Source organism: Camarhynchus parvulus, chromosome 2 (genome assembly GCF_901933205.1).
Source record: "Camarhynchus parvulus chromosome 2, STF_HiC, whole genome shotgun sequence".
In the NCBI taxonomy this organism is placed as follows: domain Eukaryota; kingdom Metazoa; phylum Chordata; class Aves; order Passeriformes; family Thraupidae; genus Camarhynchus; species Camarhynchus parvulus.
The window spans coordinates 23,101,510-23,121,319 of NC_044572.1; the positions used below are offsets into that span (position 1 = coordinate 23,101,510).

At 45.3% G+C, this 19,810-nt stretch overlaps 2 protein-coding genes across 2 annotated transcripts in view; both read left to right on the plus strand.

The window, feature by feature from the left end:
- CDK14 (cyclin dependent kinase 14) overlaps positions 1 to 1,595 on the plus strand; it is a 345,182-nt gene extending 343,587 nt beyond the window's left edge. The window contains exon 15 of the mRNA XM_030944179.1: positions 1,130 to 1,595. The gene's annotated coding sequence lies outside the window, so the exon portion shown is untranslated. The remainder of the gene's footprint in view (positions 1 to 1,129) is intronic.
- A 2,696-nt stretch (positions 1,596 to 4,291) lies between these two features.
- On the plus strand, positions 4,292 to 8,375 carry FZD1 (frizzled class receptor 1). Its single transcript, XM_030971741.1, is given in 2 exon segments — positions 4,292 to 5,312; positions 5,314 to 8,375. Coding segments are annotated over 2 exon segments (1,851 nt in total). The 5' UTR covers positions 4,292 to 4,592; the 3' UTR covers positions 6,445 to 8,375.
- Positions 8,376 to 19,810: the final 11,435 nt, after the last annotated feature.

Below are 19,810 nucleotides of genomic sequence, written 5' to 3' on the forward strand. Positions count from 1 at the left end.
GGTTTAAGGATTTTATAATCCAAAATATATGGTAATTTTAATATGGCAATGTAAGGGTGTACCTTATTTCACCTTACAATGAGGGATGTATGATGCTGTAATCATCTCTCCTTCATTTCACTGCATTTAGAATCTTTGTACTGATTCTCCTTCATTTCACTGCTTTTAGAATCCTTGCAGTGATTTTTCAGCGAGTGTCCCTGTCTGTGCATTGTGAGGACTTGATGTGATGTGTACTGCCAGTACTCAGAGGTGAAATAAGACCCACCTGAGATGCGAATCTGTGCTGTCTCATTTGGAAACTCCCAAGAAACTTCATTAATTTAGTATACACATTGCTGCCCATCACAGATTACAGATTTTAATGCCTCTATCTATCCAAATCTCAAAAATGCTTTCTTTCCATACAGAACTAATTGCTCTGCACACAAAAAATATTAAGTGTTCTTATCAGACAAGATTCATGCTCAACATGAGGCAAAAACCAACTTTTAATTTATCCCACTGAATTATAACAATCTTACTTTTAACCCTTTATATGACATCTAAATAATGAAACCATAAGTCAACTGAAAACCTAATTAATTAAGCATAACTTTTGCTTTAAATTGGTGGACAAACATAATTTATGTTATCATCTTGGTTTACATTTTATTCATTTGGGTACTCACTAGCCTTCCTACGTAAACATTTGTGCTTCTCTGTATGTAACATATGTCTGTGAGATAAAGCTGAATAATTTCCTCTAGGGAAACAAGTTTTCCTTAAGTGCTGTGGGATGGAAGCATTCACTCTATCCTATTTCTGCCAATCACATAGAGGAAAACAAGAAAATCCTGTGATGAGTTTTTGCTTTGTTTCTTTACAAAATTAATGATTTACATAACTACTTTTTTTTCAGACAATCCCCTATCTCCCATAACAAGTAAAGCAAGCACAAACCAGCACTCTGAGGATAGCATTGGTATATAAAGAATGCAAGAGACCAAATCTCATACTCTGCCTACCTACCAGAGTCCTAAGTTCCCCTAATGGCTACTACACCTAGTAACATCTGGATATTGTTTTGAAGTAAAAGCTGAAATTCATTTTTATTATTACTTAATGCCCAAATTTTTGTTTCTTTTAGAATGGAAGATTGTCTTTCCATGGCAAGGGGGAAGAGTGCCTGTGCTTTAAGAAATACACAGTGTGTCTTCGTGAGAACATGGTTACTGTCACACTGACCCGAGCAAAGGTGGCATCCAGTCCAGTCTCCTCTCTCCAACTGTCACCTATGATGGACACCTAAGGAATCATTAAAAGAACAAGGGAGACACACAGGACTAAATTCCTGTGGATACGATATGCAGTACTGGGCTTGCATGACGAAGTTCTATATTTTGTGTAGGCCAAGACATATACATGGAAAAGTAAGACAGACTTTTGGTCACACTTTTCTGTGGGTTAAAATCACCTTTCAGTTAAGAGCAATTGCTTACAATTTCCTAAGATATTTATTAATTAAGCCAGCTCTGAAAGGAAGAAGATGGTAGCTTTAGAATAGAGAGGATGATGTTAATGATGGGAAAAAATAGCATTTATTAGCTAAGCAGAAATAAGAGACAATTACAGTCTGTTGATTTGGAGAGGGGTAAATGGGAGGGGGCAGTGTTATAAGTTGAAGGAAATTATAATGTACTATCAGACCAGGATCTCTACTGAGTCCAACGTTTTGGGCAGAGTTAGGAAACCTAGTCCCCATGTGCACTTCTGTGAGCCAAGTTCTGTAGCTTCCCTCAAGGATCAGGTCCGACAGGAGTGGGAGAATATCTGTGGGTATGCTGGTGATTTGGTGGCAGGGGCTGTTCACTGCTGTAGTAGTGGATGGGCATCAAAACACATCTTGCACTTCTTGCTCAGGCATGGTTTAAACTGATCTGGTGTTTTGGGCCACAAAGGATTATGCTTTAATGATGAGTTTTGTGGTTTGGGGTGTTTGAAATGTAGGACAAGTGCTTCTGGGAAGATTCTTTCCACACAGGATTTTCTTCTGTTCTGTGAAAAATCACTACACAGTTAAAATGAGCAAGTCCTAGAAACTTTCCTGAACTTACCAGCTCTCGACCCTTGTTCTTCTCCCCACAATACCACCTCCACCCCATTTCCACTTATTCTTTCTGAGCTGGTCTTACTGATACATCTGAACTTGAAGTAGTTTTTCTCAAGCTTTTAGCTAATTACTGCATTTAGATAGTTACTGCTTCAGAACCAAAAAAAAAAAAATTAGCTTGTTAATCCAAAAATGTGTCTAGTTTTCCTTCTGTACTAGTTGGTCTGAAAAAATCTATCATGTACATGTACAAACCTTATCTGTATACACTAGAACAATCTTCTAGGTTGTTAGAGATTGCGGTTTTCGGTTTGAGAAATGTTTCCTTAATATTTCAAATGCCGACCACAGTAGGTAGAATTTCAATCAACTGATGATGCATTTGGGCATCTTAATTACCTCTCCTGGACTGTGTGATGTGTCCCCAGGTCTAAAGAGGACAGGTAGAAAGCCAAGGAGGCTTCCCAAGACTAGTCATAAATTCACACTCATTGTCTATGAGAAAAAGCATAGATAATACTTATTTTGATCTAAATATCCAGTGTTCAGTCTTTTTCGGATAAACAGAGAAACAATACTGCTATTTAGGGCTGAATATTTGTGCTAGAAAGAAGTTAATAGTTTTAATTACAGATGTAGATCTGAAGAGAAAAATCTGTAGCTTCAAACTAAATACGATACAATATTTAAGGAATCAAACTGTTCAGCAGAAGATGGAAAAAGGTATTTGTGCATATCATTTTTGAACTGTGGTCCTCTGAGAAGACAGTTCTTGACAGAACTCAATGAACCTCAGGAAACAAGGACATCAGCAATCGACATTTTTAAGGATGTGCAATTTCTAAACATGATCCCACTCCTGCAGTCGTTACACAGCACAGATTTTGCTATTAATTAGTTTGAATGTGGGACAGTTCTGCTGGGAGAAAGAAAGTGGCCTAAATAGCATGGTCCAAATTTTATCTGTAGCTATCCAAGAAATACGGATGTCTTTTATTAACCCTTGCCACCTCTGACAGCTAGAAATAAATGCTGGAGCTGTCTTACTACTAATGGATTTTTGGAGTTCAATTAACATGTAAGGCGGAAAGGGGGGAGCATGCTGCAGAGAAGGAAGACAGCTGGTGGGAGAAGTTCCATGCCTGGTTCAGCCCCGAATGGTAGAATGAACCTTCAGACAAACATGAAAACATTTGCACACACGACGGAGAGCCTTAATTACTGAATGTCTGGAGAACAGGGCAGGGTTCTTCTCTCCAGGAGCACACTTTATTATTCTTATTCAGTTCCAATGAGTACAGTAAATCCCCCTATTCAGCCTTCATCGTTTTTCTGGGCGATGCATTTCGGGAGAGCCAACAGGACCTCCATTCTGTTTGTGCAATGGGGCTTCAGGCATGCAAAAATGGCTACTGCTGGCGGTCACTGTATGCCCGTTCACCCCCTCCCCAGAATATAGCAAGAAGTTTCAAAAGAACCTGACGGGAGGTATTGCATGTCACACAGCATTCGATTTGGGTCGCACCGGAATAGTTGCCCACCACGCAGAGGGAGGAAGGAAAATGGGAAAGCCCTATTGGGATTATTTCGTGCGTCGGGCTGCTGCTGCGGACGCGCTGGGAGGAAGGCGCAGATAACACGCTGGCAATAGCTCGGTAGCGAGTTACTTTGTGTCTCTGGAGAGAGGCGTGTTTTAGCCACTCCAGTGTCACCGTGCGTGCCATGTGCGACATCGCGGTGTGTGCCTGCACGGAGCTGCGTCTCCTGCCCGCGCCTCAGGTGACCGCAGCATGTCTCCCACCTTTCAGAGCTGCAGAGACCCCCCCACTGCACTGCTCCCCGCAGCAGAGTCCCGGCACTGCCGCGGATCCCTGCTGCAATCCTGCCCTTTGCTGTGTGCCAAACATCGATTTCCCCGCCCGGGATTATCCCGGCCGCTTGCATGGCGGGGGGCACCGGGGGTGACGGGCTCCGGCCCAGTCCGGGTGCGCCGCTCAACAGCTCCAACAATCGTCATCAGCGGGGAATCCAAAAACAGCCTCGGGACAGCCGGGGCCGGCGCGCTGCCGACCGACTCGGCACGGCCCCGTCCCCCCGATCACCGCCCCGCGGCGGGGCCCCTTCCCCAGCGCCGCCCCCGCCGCCTTTGTGCGCGGCGCGGGGCAGCCCCGGCCCGCCTGCGCCCGCCCCCGGCTGAGGCGTTGGGAGACGGTCCCTTACGCAGGAAAGTTCGGCGTCGGTTTCAAGGCTCCTCCCCTCCGGTGAAGCAGACTGCGGGGCGCCTGGAAACCGGTCGGAGGGAGCGCGGCGCGGCGAGGCGAGGGGCGCGGGCTCGAGGGGCCGGCACAAATGGTCAGGCGGCGGCGGCGGAGGCGGCGGCGGCGGCCGTAGTCGGAGGCGCGGAGGACGCTGCCGCCGGTGCGGCCAGAGCTGCGCGCTGCGCTCCGCGGCCGCGTGAGTGGCGGCCGGAGCTGCCCTGTCCCTGCCCGCCGCTCCCTTCATGAGTCGCAAGTTCGGGCCGGGAGGAGCAGCGGCGGCGGCGGCGGCGGCGGCGGCGGCGGGGGCGGCGGGAGCCCGGCAGGGCAGGCGGCACCGACTGAGCATGGCCGAGCGGCGCGGGCCGGCGGTGAGCGGCGGCGGGGAAGTTGGCAGCGGCCGGTGCCCGCGGCTGCCGCTGCTGCTGGTGCTGCTGTGGGCGGCGGCGCTCCCGGCCGGGGGGCAGCTGCCGGCGTCGCAGTACAACGGCGAGCGGGGCATCTCCATCCCTGACCACGGCTACTGCCAGCCCATCTCCATCCCTCTCTGCACTGACATCGCCTACAACCAGACCATCATGCCCAACCTGCTGGGCCACACCAACCAGGAGGACGCGGGGCTGGAGGTGCACCAGTTCTACCCGCTGGTGAAGGTGCAGTGCTCGGCCGAGCTCAAGTTCTTCCTGTGCTCTATGTACGCGCCGGTGTGCACCGTGCTGGAGCAGGCCCTGCCGCCCTGCCGCTCCCTCTGCGAGCGGGCCCGCCAGGGCTGCGAGGCCCTCATGAACAAGTTCGGCTTCCAGTGGCCCGACACGCTGCGCTGCGAAAAGTTCCCGGTGCACGGGGCTGGCGAGCTCTGCGTGGGGCAGAACGCCTCCGAGCGCGGCACCCCCACGCCCGCCCTGCGCCCCGAGAGCTGGACCAGCAACCCGCACCGCGGGGGCGCCGGCGGCGGGGCCGGGGCCCGGCGAGCCCCGCGGGCGCTTCACCTGCCCGCGGGCGCTGAAGGTGCCCTCCTACCTGAACTACCGCTTCCTGGGAGAGAAGGACTGCGGGGCGCCCTGCGAGCCCGGCCGCCTCTACGGGCTCATGTACTTCGGGCCCGAGGAGCTGCGCTTCTCCCGCACCTGGATCGGCATCTGGTCCGTGCTCTGCTGTGCCTCTACCCTCTTCACCGTCCTCACCTACTTGGTGGACATGAAGCGATTCAGCTACCCTGAGCGGCCCATCATCTTCCTCTCAGGCTGCTACACGGCGGTGGCCGTGGCCTACATCGCCGGCTTCCTCCTGGAGGAGAGGGTGGTCTGCAACGAGCGCTTTGCCGAGGACGGCTCCCGCACCGTGGCACAGGGCACGAAGCGGGAGGGCTGCACCATCCTCTTCATGATGCTCTACTTCTTCGGCATGGCCAGCTCCATCTGGTGGGTCATCCTCTCCCTCACCTGGTTCCTTGCTGCTGGCATGAAGTGGGGCCATGAGGCCATTGAGGCCAACTCCCAGTACTTTCATCTGGCCGCCTGGGCCGTGCCGGCCATCAAGACCATCACCATCCTTGCCCTGGGACAAGTGGATGGCGACGTCCTCAGCGGCGTCTGCTTTGTGGGCATCAACAACGTGGATGCCCTGAGGGGCTTCGTGCTGGCCCCCTTGTTCGTCTACCTGTTCATCGGCACCTCTTTCCTGCTGGCTGGCTTTGTGTCCCTCTTCAGGATCCGGACCATCATGAAGCATGACGGCACCAAGACAGAAAAGCTGGAGAAGCTCATGGTGAGGATAGGCATCTTCAGCGTCCTCTACACGGTGCCGGCCACCATCGTCATTGCCTGCTATTTTTACGAGCAAGCTTTTAGGGAACAGTGGGAGAGGAGCTGGGTCACGCAGAGCTGTAAGAGTTATGCCATTCCCTGCCCCAACAACCACAGCGGCCACCACCCGCCCATGAGCCCCGACTTCACTGTCTTCATGATCAAGTATCTCATGACCTTAATCGTGGGCATCACCTCGGGCTTCTGGATCTGGTCTGGGAAAACCCTGAACTCCTGGAGGAAGTTTTACACCAGGCTCACCAACAGCAAGCAGGGCGAGACCACGGTCTGAGATCTCTGCTTGCCAGGCTAGGGAGATGCGGGCAGGCGGAGGACTGAGGCTCTGCCTCGGGAAGCAGCTCCTTATCCAGCCTGGGCAAACTTTTGGGACTGCGAATGGCTTCCGCAGGCGGCGGGGAGCGGAGGACGAGCTAGGGGGCCCCAGTGCTGGGATCTCCGGGCTCTGCCCACCCTGTGCTGCTCGGGCTGTCTCCTGTAGGAGCTGAACGCACTGTCAGGTTGGGGGAGAGGGATGTAAATAGCCTCTGTAAGATTTTGTAAGTATATTTGTATTTAAATTACAAAAAAACTCACTTTTTTTTTTAATTATTTAGGACACTTCTAACCCGTTTGCGGATTTTACGTCCTTGCTTATCACCCCCGCTTTTTTTTTTTTTTTTTTTAATTTAAAGGAAAAAAAGGCTTTGGATTTTTATTTCGTAGGGAAGGATGGGTAAAGCTGCCGGTAAAAGAATCGAAAACAAATCCCCTTCTTCTCCCCCACACAGGTTTTGTAATGGCTTTGCTTGGAATTTCAGCTGCATGAGCAGGAGGGCGCGGAGCGGGCTGCGGCCGGGGGCGCCTCCTGACCCGGGCTGGGTCCTGGTCCCGGTCCCGGTCCCGGTCCCGGTCCCGGTCCCGGTCCCGGTCCCGGTCCCGGTCCGCCCGCGGTAGCGTGGAGGTGGGGACGGGGAGGGAGGAGCGCCGCTTCCCGCCGCGGCCCCGGCCCCGGCCCCGTCTGGGAGCACCGACCCCGCCCGGTCCCGTACGGGGAGAACGGAGAAGTGCCCGGGCATGGCGCAGGAGCGGCGCTGCGCCGAGCCCCGGCCCCGCTGGCCCCCGCCGGGCCTTTCTGGGGGTACAAAGAGCAGCCGTGCTCGGGGCGGGCCGCTGTGAGCGGGGAGAGCCCCTCGCGGTGCCCGGGGCCGGGGCGGCCGCCGCCCGCCGGGGGTGCCGGGTCCGGCCGTGCCGCGCATGGCTCGGGAGCGGTTGGCCCGGTTCGGTGTACGGGTTGGGGTTCATTCGCACCGCCTGCACCTGTAGCACCTCCGATGGCTCAGGAGGTGGATGGCGGCAGAAACACACCGAAATTCCCTCCTGCTGGCGTTTTTTTCTAAGCCCACTTTCCAGTGCGGGGGCGCCCCGCGGGTGCTCCTACCGCCGCCTGCCCCGGTCCCTCCCGCCGGGCTGCTGCCGGCTGGGGTCAGCAGGATCAGGAAATACGGGCTCCGTGAAAAGAACCTCATCGGAATAAAACGCAGCATTCAGTTTGGGGCTTTTGTTTGTTTCCTCCCTGCCCCCTAGTTATATTCATACACCGGCTCTTCATATGGGAAACATTGGAGCCATTGCCATTCCTCTGAATTTTAATTCATTGAGATTTAAATCATTACACATTATGAGGGTGTGATGATTTTTGCCAGTAGTAAAAACAATGGAAAGGAAAACAGTAAAGCAGAATGCTTAAGCATTCTGGTGAGATGTGAGACCTGAAAGAGCCTCTGCTGTCTTTTTTCCCCTCTTTTTTCGGTACAGAAATAACATTGCATACTGCAAGGATAAAATACCATGTGTGCAGTATATCAGCTGCCTTGTGTACTCCTGGGTGTGTGGGACTGTGCTTCTAATACGTTAAAAAAGTTAAAGACGAAATTGTAACTTTCAACAGATGCATTTGAATATGTAGACCTCTGTATGAAAAACAGCAGAATGCTTCTCTCCTGATTGTATTGTTTTAAACTTTTTTTTATATTACAAATGCCTGTATTTAGGTTCATAAACATTATCTATGGCTACCATACCCTGAAATGCAAAATTATTTTAATTTGGTATGCATTTATTTCTGTTCATTATCACAAGATCATCTATATTTATAGAGGAATAGAAATTTATATATATTAAATACCATATTTTTAATTTCTCTGAAATAAATTGAGGTTTTGTACAAAAGTAGCTTGTCCCTTTACGTATTCCTCTAACTCATACTGTGTGAAAGCAGTGTATATACTACAAGATGTGTGGGATTCCTTTTTTCTTTTCTTATGTTGAGTTCACAGTAACAAGCTGGAATTCAGTGTAGGAATTCATTGTGCATTTTGGTTTTTATCTCTGGGCCAGTCTAGATTAATCCTTCAAAAGAAGTAATGTAAACTACTCAAGATCTCTGACAGGGCATGGTCAGTGGTGTGAAATCCAAGAAGAGATCTGCTATATGGTAGGAGAAGAAAGAAGCTCACCAGTTCTTTTTTGGTGGGGGTTTGTGGTTTTTTTTTCTTTTTTTTTTTTGGTTGCAGAAAAGAGTTCTCACAACTTAGCCTTTCTTCTCATTTTCCTTTTTATTAAAATTTAAAAAAACCTTCAGTGCTTAAAATGACACTCAAATTATGTTGCAATATTGTCAGAATGTTTTAGTGAGTAAAATAGTTTTATTTCCTGAATTTTGACTGTTTGGTTAATCCAGAGTTAAATGTTCATGGAAGCATTTCAGCTTTGTGGAAAGTACACACATTCTTTAACCTTTCAATGCAATACATTTTTTTCTTTTTTTTCTGTAATTCATTTTTTGAAGTGCCATTCGGTAAGTGTGGGTTTATTAGGAAAGACTAGTTAATTATCAAACTTGATTTTTGATTTTTAGCGTTATAAGCTAGTAAAGCATTTGTTTCTGTAGATCTGGAGGCAGATACAAATGATTTTTGGCTTGTTTACTTTATTCAAATTGTGATGCATAAACAGCTATAAGGAAGTAAGAGAAGCTTAACAGAATTTCTCTAAGGTGAGACAAGGGGGCAGGGTTTTCTCATTATTTTAAAATTTATTCCACACAAACATAGTTCCTGCTTTCTCAGATATTTGGACATTTTTCTCTTTTTTTTCCTCTTCAAGTTTTGTTGTTTTTTTTTTTTTTTCCTTCCTTTTTTGGGGGATATTTCCTTCCTATTTGGGGGGTATTTAAAATTGTGCTGATCAGCACTCTGCTAATGACCTGAAGTACAAGCCATTCACTTTCGTTGCAATGGAATTCTTTTTGGTTAGTGTATAATTACATTTCATCCCTTTTGGCTAATCTGTTTTCTTGCAACAATGTATGTGATCTATTTATGGGTGGGAGAAGACATTTCTTTGTAACAGAGATGTTGCAATTTATGGTAAAGATGGGAAGACTAATTTTTAAAAATACTTCTCAGAAATGAATAATGGATTTTTTTCTACAAGAAGTAAAATGTCAGTATTTACAGTTCATGTTTTGCAGTAGATATGGATCCCCTTCAGTTCTCTGGGTTTTTGTTTTGTTTTTTTTTTTCAGAACTAAAGCTCCATGTTCAATCTTGGTTATTTTAATAAATATACCAGAGAGTGCAGTATGTTCATAAATCTGTTGAAAGAGCACCCCCTGCTTTTTTGTTTGCTATTTGGTTTGCTATAAAAATTTGGTTGCAATTTCTGTGACCCTTCACAGGGCAGTAATTTGCAAAGGTCACAGTCATCAGCGAATGCTGTGGCAATGTCTGTGTGGCTCACCCACCTTTTTATATTTGATTTCTCAACACATAATGGTATTTCAGATGCTTTATTAATAAGATACAAAAATATCTTTTTCATGGGGCCTCAGTAATGGTTTGCTGTTAAAAGGAAATCTATCCATCGCTCCAGGGGTTTTAGAGGAGGGTTTTTACAACATAGTCTGGGTGATTGATGTGCCATGGTAACCAGAGAAAGTATCAATATACAGTAAGTAGAAAGTATCAGCATATGAAGAAGCAGTTTTCCCCACTTTTCCTGTCCCTGACAAGATTATTATAAGAACAAACTTGATAAAGTTTTTTGGACTGAAGTTCTTGTTTAGGCATTCCACACTCAGCAGCTTTGCTTTCTCTCATGGGATATATTAATACCCTGAAATGAAGGGACACTCAAAATCACCATTCCCCTGAAGAGGCTGTAGCCTGAAGAGGTGGGGATGTTGATTTACTGTTCATCCTTCAGTAACAGTAATGCTCTTTAATGTAGTGGCAAATTTGTGGTATTGGAATGAAATTATATGCTGTTTCCATAACAAATCCTATTGGGAAGGAGTAGGATTTCTGGTTTGTTCATATAGTAATGCCCAAAAATCTCTGGTATATGCACATATTTGTGTGTGTGTTTGTGTTGTGTTTGGTTTTGTTTTTTCTTCAACAGAGGGGCAAGACAAGGCTGAAAGCTAGTGGGGCTCAAATCTGCCCTCTGGATGATGCCCACCCTTCTGCTGCCATCCCTTTGTGCTTTTTAAAAAAATTGTTATTCAAAGGGATGATAACGAGTTATGAGAAGAGACTGCTGTTTATTTACATGATGAGTATTTTTCAAAATAGGCTATGGGCTAGTATCTCATCAGTCTTTTGCCAATCCCAGTCATGAGAGACAACTTCCAGACTGTCACTGTAGTTCTTTTTAAATTGTGTGCACCCTGAAGCTGAGCAGAGAAAGTAATCCTGAGTTTGGCATGGTACACTTTAAAATTATTGAGAGTACTCTTGCAAGAAGTTTGCATTTGTGTGACATAATCTTCCACTCCAGTGCTGCATGGCCTCAGAAGGAGCTTCAACTAGCAAAACTCAAGACAGATGAAGAGGCGCTAAATCAAGCATTTTAACACTTACCTATAAAAATAAGGAAACTGAGGCACAGCTCTGTTTTTGTCATGAATTTACCCTCTAGTACTCAGGCACTGGAATTGTATTTTATTTGGTAGATGTTTCCAATGACAGCACTACATGACTGGCAATGCTGTGCAAAATCTGAATATGAGCCTCACCCTCCCTTTTAATGCTCCTAGATTTTATTGGTTGCTGTTTGTATTGCTGGACCCAGAACATCATTGCTCTGTATGTTGTGCAAACTTGGGGTCAATGGATCATATGGATTCTGATTTCAAATATTGATTCAAAAATGCAGTCAGTAGTGTGCTTAGACCCATTAGAAGAGAGGGTTGCTCTTGTGTCCATAGCTGTGAGAGTTTTTCATGTTTGTAAATCTCTTGCCTCTGTTGTTCAGTTGAGCTGTAAGGCTTAGGCAATGATTCACACTCATATGGAGAAAGAGAACTTAGTTTTTCTTGCTTTGGACTGACCTCTTTGCTGTTTCTGTGTTTACAGCTCAAAAGAGAAATGCTTTGTTCTGAAGCTCCTGATCAATTTTGAAATAGTAGTACTTTAATAATAGTAGTAATTTTAAAATGGGTTTGCAGGTTTAGGAAGCAAGACTTGTCTTACAGCTGAGGCCTTGGTTTCCACAGTTTAGTTTTTATAAGTCTACAAAGATTTTAAGATGTGAAATAGCTTCTAAAGGACAAACTAAGCATGCCAGGATTAGGTCCTGGACACATTGCAAGCATTATGAGCCCCATATTCATTTGTGAATGGTTAAACAGCCTCACCACCCAACAATGCTGTTAAAGCAGACTAGATAAGCCCTGTAAGTAAAAAGGAAAGGCATAATTGCATTTACATGCCAACTTAAATTCATTCTGCACCTTTTGTCATTTGAGGTCACTAAATGGAGAAGCAAATGTAATATGACAGTGTTTCTGTCATATGGGAGTGATTTCAATGAATTAGCAAAATAGACCTTAATAAACAATATGTAATTGCAAGTGTAACATCTTCCAGATAAAAGCAATACCACCTTGATAATTCAATTGTAGACAATTCTTTAAAAATAATTAAATACTTTAAAACATGCCGAATTTTTAGGCCATGACAACTGTGTTTCAGATCCCAACTTGTGTTTATTCTAAAATGCCAGTGTAACCACATCAGAGAGTCTTCCAAGCGTGAGGTCTTGCCCTTGTTTGCATTCAAATCAGCAGCATTAAGTTGCTTATCTTGAGGTTGAGTAAATAAACTCTAGTTTTCCACTCAGACAACACTTAATGAAGACCCAGACCCACATTCAGCTACCAACTTCTCATGAAGTAAGGTCCCACAAGCCTTGCCTTCTCCCTGTATCCTAGGACTTTGTTGCAGTGTGTGAAAAGTATTGGCCATGACTGAGCTTCACCAAGGGGAAAACTTCACAATAACCATTAAACTGATGCAAACATGCTGCATTGGGAGGCTTCTGTCAGCCACCATGTAAAGTATTTTTGATGGGTTGTCTTAGAAGTAACTTCTTCAGAAGTGCTGAAGTAATAGACTTTTATTTGGATGGTTGCATTATTAGTGGTCTTCAGCATTTAATGAGTTGTTATTCTAGGCTAACGTAGAATGCTACCCTATGTCAAAAGTGCACCAAGTTTGGTGGAATTCATCCTCCTTATGGTATCACCATCATCCTTTTGGATGAAAGAGAAGGGGCTTTTTGGTCAAGTTCTAGTATATCTTGGCTAATATGAATTACTTTCTGCAACACAAATATTAGAAATATTTATAAGGTAATTTAATGACAAAGACCACAAGTAAAATGAAAACGTCTTGTATCCCTCAGGGGGCATGTCATGATGCTGTTTTGTTGCATACTTGTTTGTGTAACTGTTTTACATCCTGTGACTCAGTGTTAGTCTCATTGGCTGTGTTTACCTGTGAGACTGAAAGTATGGCTCAGTGATGCTTTGTGGCTACTCATGTTGTCTTGTTCAGGTTGAGTACTATTGCTTTGTTACTGGTAACTTTGAGCTCCACTACCACGACAGAACACTACAGGACTGCCAGCCACAGGACTGTGCAGTCCCTTTGAGTAACACAAGAACGTGCCAGCCCCCACCTGGCACCTTGCCCACCTCTGGTTCTGTGCTGTAGCTCCACTGGGCACTGGTCTGTCACTCTCACTCAGAGGTAGTGTTGGCCTTTTCCTGCAAACTCCATGAATATCCTACTGGCAGCAGCGCTGCTGAGGCTGTGCTGAATTGGCTCATTTTCCTGGCTGCCCAAGCCATGTGCTGGCATCATCTTTTTTTTTCCCCCCCACCTACCTAGGGTGGAGACTGTCCTGGCTGCTCTTAATCCCTGCATGATGGAGGAGGTTACGGGCAGTTTGTGCTATTGCAACATCCCCATCCCGCTGCTGCTCTCTTGCCTGTTACTCTCAAGTAACTCCTCTGGAAGTTTCGTGCTCCAGCCATTGTCAGAATATAACTTGGACAGATCCCCATTTATTGTTGAGAATTGACTGTGCAGTGTGCATCGTGTTCATCATGAAATCATTGCTGTTCAAACAGAGAAGTTACTTACTCTCAAGGTGTTTGACAGTTTATTCATGACATTTCACTTTTAAATACAAGCACAAATACTATCCCAAAGGAGCTGATCTTGAGTTAATACTAAGAATACAGAGTTGGCAGGTAAGAATTTTCAAGTTGTTCAAATTAAAATATTACTGCCCATTGTGGTAAATTCACTCTATGTGAAATTGAGAAGGAAAGGCAACACACCTTTATGATTGCCTTCAGGAAAATGAGTGTTTCATTTATAGCCTACTCATCTACAACTGCATCTAAAGAGGAAATAATAATAAAAAAGCTGACACACCTCAAGGTGGGTTTCTCAAAATATTTCTATGAATTAAAAAATTGCAGGAAAACCAGCTCATCACAAAGTCAGATTTTGCAATGACTCTTGTTAATTTCTCAGTACTTATTTTTTCTATAATGGTGAAAGCTTTGCTTTTGTTTTCTGTGAATGGGGAGGGTAATTAGTCTCTTCTTAGCATGAAGCTGTCTCTTAAAAGACTGCAAGTAGTTTATTTATTTACTTCTTAATTAAGAAAATAGCTATTCTAATTCTGAGGGAAGTAAAAGAAAAGTTTGCATCCTGCTTAAAGGTTTAGCATTTTGTAGGATTGGGCACTTCACTGTTAACAAAATTAATAGAAGCAAGTGGTGCTCAGTTATAAGAAAATGGATTCCAACCAATTCCAGTAAAGTGTTGCAACTGGGATGACTTAACTTGGTATCTGAGCACCACCTCCACTTCCTGACACAAAGATTTGCAGTTCTGGAGTGGTGAAGCATACCAGCTCTCAGCCCACGTGTGACAGCAAATGGGGAGTGCTGTGCTGAGCGCTGCTCAGTCCCTGGTGTTTTGTTGGGGCTGCTCTCCCCAGGTGTGAGGACGTGGGGAAGAGAGATGGAAACCAGGGTGCTGGGTAGGCAGCTGGCTGTGGTGTGCCGGCATGGAAAGGGCAAGAGAGGCAGGAGGAGGAGGAGGGGCTGCAAAAGGGGAAGGCACTAGGAGATGGTTGTCTGCACAGGCCAGGTTTGAGATGTTGAACTGGGAACTTGTGGCAGTGCAGGATTTGTGCCTCTCTTGCCAGTGGTAGCTGAAGAGCACCATAACTCAGATGTGGAAGGGAATGGCTTTCCAGAGCATGCAGAAACCATGGGCAGGCCCTCCAGCACATGCCCCAGAGTCACAGAAGGTGGAGGCAGGGAAACAGCTTGTCTGGGTGTTTCAGAATCCCAACAAGACAAACCATTGTTGTTGCATCATGGAAGAGGGACAAGCAGAGTGGGCTGCAAACCTGGGGCTGAGGCAGTGCTGGGATGGGGAGCAGGGCAAGGCGAGGAGCCCAGCCAGAGCCAGCTTTCTCTAGATGGCAACCACAAGGCTTCCACAGGTTTCCCTGGATCCTGTTTTCCACTCCAAGATTAAAAATCTCCCTGCAGGGGAAAATGGAAAGGAAATTGTGTGGTAGGCTTTGCTATGTTTCCAGCTGACTCTTTCCATAGAAGTGGGCAGCTGGGCCCAGTGTTTTTTAAGATATCTTTACAGTAAGAGTAAAATCCCAGCTCTGCTGAAGGCAACAGGCAATTGTGAGCCTCCCATTGGCCTCCTGAGGGCTGTAATTTCATCTTGGCTTCGAGATGCATTAGGAAGTGCATGGAGATCCTGGGAATAGAAAAGGGGGAAGTCAAAAATAAAGATTTTTCATCCAGAAGTTGTTTATAGTTAGTTAGTTTCATCAGAATTCAAAATGTTTTCAGTGTTTTTCTAACCCTATTCACTAAGGTTATGTAGGTACTATCCAGGGGCAGACATTATCTAAGCATTTGAGTACTTCAGTACCTCAGTCCTCTGTTTTGTAAAAAAAGGAGATTACTTTCTCAAAAATGATCAGTTACCAAATACTTGTTTTGATTTTAGGGTCCTTAAAAAAAAAGGTAATAATCTCTGTTTGAAATTGGGTTACTTTTACTTCTGTGTGTGCTGACAATCTGAATGTCTAGCAGGATTTTCTATCATTTGGGTTTACAATTCTTTATAAAAGTCACATGTTATATTTTCTCAGAAGTGTTGTTTTCTTGCAGCAGTTCTGGAAATAGCTTTTCTGTCACGGCCAGTAAGTGGATGTGTACCATTTGTGAAGGCAGCCTGGAGAGCAGGCACAGGCAAACTGCAAAACAACTTAATTTGTGGAATTAACACTTCACGTTGACACCCATTAAAAATATTCAGAGATTGACTCAGCCTGCCCATGTTGCACAAATAACATGCTTGGCTCTGAATGATTCAAGATCTTATCTGCTCTCAGCACAAGTTCACTGCGGAGGGCCTGATCCTGTTCTCATTAACCTACAAAGGAGTTTTGCTGCACACTTCAAAGGGAATTACATGAGCAGCATTTGCAATGAAGCACACATGGTTCCTGTATCTTTTCCCTTTTTTCTTTCTCTTTTTAAAAAATTATTTTCCAAAGTACAACAAAACAAAACAAAACAAAAAAGTAGGCTAGGAAGCAGTCAAAATAAAGTTGCTATCTGTTGAGCCGTGTTGCTGCTTGAGACCTCTGCTTGTTTGGAGTTCTTAAGTGCAAATTTAGAGTAGAAACCAGAAATAGCTGAGAAGGGTTTGATTATATTTGTAGCTGAGTACCCTCCATTCCCATCATCTCTGTAATGGGAGCCTTGCACGGCCCATGGTGTTTCTTTGCACTTTGCACAAGTATTTGCACAGATGTGGAGCAGAGCTGGTGTGTGCAGCCACTGATCATGTATCCACGTAAACAGCAGTGCCTGGGGGGGCACTGCACACAGCTCCTCTAAGCCCTGGGAAGGGAACCACGTTCCTTCTTTTTTTCCCTGTGCACAGATTTTGAAAAGGAGGAGACACATATGGAGGAGGGATAGGAAAGAGCAACCATTGGGGATTTTGTTTGGTTTTCCGTTTCTTCCGTGCTGTCATATTAAATAAGAGAATGAGTTCAGCCATATTTTGCCCTTATGGTTTTATTGCTTTGTAGAAGAAAAGCCTTGTGACTCTACAAAGATGCTGGATCCTTTGGCAGAGGGAGCAGCAAGCATGTTGCTCAGCCATTCAACACACATTCTAAAAACACTCAGTGGTAGAAGGGCATGGTACCTCAAATGCATCACCCACAGTGGTGCACAGCAGTGGTGCAGAAGAACCATCCCTCCTGTGGAGGCCCAGACAGACTCTGTCCCTACTGTCCCTTTTCCTCCATCTCCAGGCCACAACCACAGCATCTGCCTCAGTTCAGATGCTGATCTCTGCTGCCCATGTTTGCCCATGAAAAAGCCAAACAAGATCATCATTTGCTGCTACCTGAAACCCAATGGTAATGAGATGGTGACAAACTCAGGTACTCACTCCCATTTTTGTCCAAATTCAAACCTTTAGACTTCAGTTTTGTAAAAAAAAGAGACTGGTTTCTCAAAAATGATGCATTCCTGTTTCCTATTCTCTGAAGCTTGCTTACCTGGTTTCAAAGCTGTGAAGTCATGCTCTGTGGGGGATGCTCTGTGCTGTCCTGAGGGAGCAAACATGAGTGAGCTTGCTTCTAGTCTTTGAGGGATCTTTCCCCCCTGCCCTACTGTTGCCCTGTTTGATTCTCAGTCAGCCTTGCCAACTTCTCCCCATGCCAGAAGATGGTTTCCTTACCCCCATGCTGCAAACATCCTCTTCCCTCCTGGCTGTGGGCAGGCATCTCTCCAAGCTGTTTCCTTCTCACTTTGGCAAGTCTTCCAACAGAAGAATTGAGGCAAATGACATGTGGGGACATGAATCTCTGTTCTTTTCTCCACCACAGCTACCTCAGTTACTGGAAACTTTGCTGTTCTTCAGTGGGTCCTGATGAGTGTCACCATCTCAGCCCGTATCACTCTTCACAGTTATTTATTGAAATGCAGTGGGAATCTGCCTGCAGTTCAGGCTTAGCATGCCAAGCAGACTGAAGTTTTGGGTCCACATATCTGCTCTAAGGCCAGCAGAGTAGGAATAGGACTCAAATTTTCTGTATCTCCCTTGTATATCCTGATAAATAGGTTATTCTGAGGATGGGTCCACTCTTTTTTCACAAAGAAACTGCTAAGCATCTGAGGTTTCTCATAATGTAAGATGCAGAGAAATCTGAAATTGAAAAGTTTCCGAGGACAGGTAGGTGACCTGTTTTCCAAGCCTTACTAGGTGACCTCTTTAAGGTTCTTGCACTCTGTGCTGTCTTCTTTCTGGTGTCAGAAGAAGCCAAAAACCTTTCTGGAAGATGGTTTGGATGGTTGTGCTCTGAATTCCTCTGGTGGGTGTCATCAGGGATGTTCGTGGGGAGGCCCAGAGAGCCCCCTAAGTACTGGTGTGAAGGCTGGGGGCAGCAGCCTGGCTGTCAGACACCACAGTGGCAGTAGTTAGTTGGGACTGCTGCAGGGGTGAGCAGAAATGAGCCCTGCCCTGCTGCCTCTCTGCCCCTCCAGACTGAAAAGGGTGTAAGGAAGAACAGCACACAAACGTGACAATAGCTAGTTTAAAAAGCCTTGATGTTCTTCTGTGGTGTTCCTAATGGAAAAGAATGATTTTAGATAATCACAAAAACATGTCCTGTGGCAAACAGCAATCTCTACTACCTCTGAGTCTATTTAGAAGATGACATGCCCTTGGAAAATGCTTCAATAGCCACCGAAATGCCCAATGCATGTTAACGATCTAACCAATAAGTTATAGGTTCCTTTTTTTTTTTTGATTCATTGAAGAACATTGACAAAACTGCAAACATATGTTTCTGCTGCTAAAGCTTAGTCTTATCACAGTTTGAAAATGTGGAAAATCAATTACATGCTTTGAATTGCTCCCTTTATTGCTATAAAAGAATTTCTTCATTCTTTCAGGATAGGGTACATTTGGTAACATCTACTGCTAACAGGCTGTTAGGACTTTCTGCTAAATTAATGCACTACAAGTAAACTAAACAGAAGGCCAGTGGAATGCTAAACATCCACTTTCTCCTCTGTTGTGGCTGTGCTGCAGCTTGGGAACCCTCAGCCTTGTTGCTACAACATCTGGACAACATTTGGGGCTGTCTCTCAAGTGCACGGGTGTGCACCTCCGGTGAATTTTAACTTTCAACATCTCTCTGCCTCTAATCTATATTTAATGTTTCATGACTAGTAGTCAAAGAAACTTCAGCTAAATATCAGCTTGGAATGAAAATGATCCTTGGGAAAACACTAATTTTCAGCATTCACCAGCAAAGTATCTGTGACAGAGACATTCCCTGGAGATTTGTAGCCCATTCTCTCACAGTAATAATAATTAAGACTTGTGATTACTGTGCCCACATAATCAAAGATCGCTCCATAAAATATACTCCCTAAAGGGACGAATTCCCTGCTCCTAACTGGATGTCAGTCAGAGGGATCAGCACCCCCAGGGATCTGGAGTCTTTGCTTGCCCTTTTCATTACCGTGTTGTTAGCATTGTGTTACTTCATATTCTTCTCAATGCAAATGAGTAGGTAATCATGTGTAAATCGTGCCCTCCAGAAGGCACATGTAGTGAGGTTTTTTTCCCCCAAATCTACCACAGGGATTTCTCACATGGAACATAATTACATCTCTGCCATATGGGCTCATTTATATTCTATTACAGGTTAAGCTAATACGACTCAGAAATATTCTAAAAATACCTCAAAGTATTTTGAGCACTGTCAAAACACTTGTCATTTCTTTCTTGCCTGTTTGATTGTGAATGACTTGATATTTATTTAGAGATCCACAGTGCCAAGTAAATTCAGAAAAACAATATCAGACCAGTGTGTGTTGCCCAGTGTCCAAAAAATACTTTAAATTCTCTCTCATTAAATCCTTCTTCAGTAAGGGCAAATAGGAGGGTGAACAATGAGACAGAAAAGCCTCTAAGACATATTTACCTGCAGCAGCACCTCAGTGGGTTTTCAATTTCCCAGGAGGAAAGGAACCTCCATTTCGGTCATGTAGTTTTATCATCATTTGGCTGGATCAAGTGTTTGATGTAATTACACTGACAAAGCTATATGTGCACTTTAGCCATTACAAAACTACAAACCTCTCTGCCCACAGAGGCAGGGCTACTGTGGAAATAACTGTTGCCTAAAAAAATTTATGGTAAAATAAGAATAGGTTACCTTTAAAACTG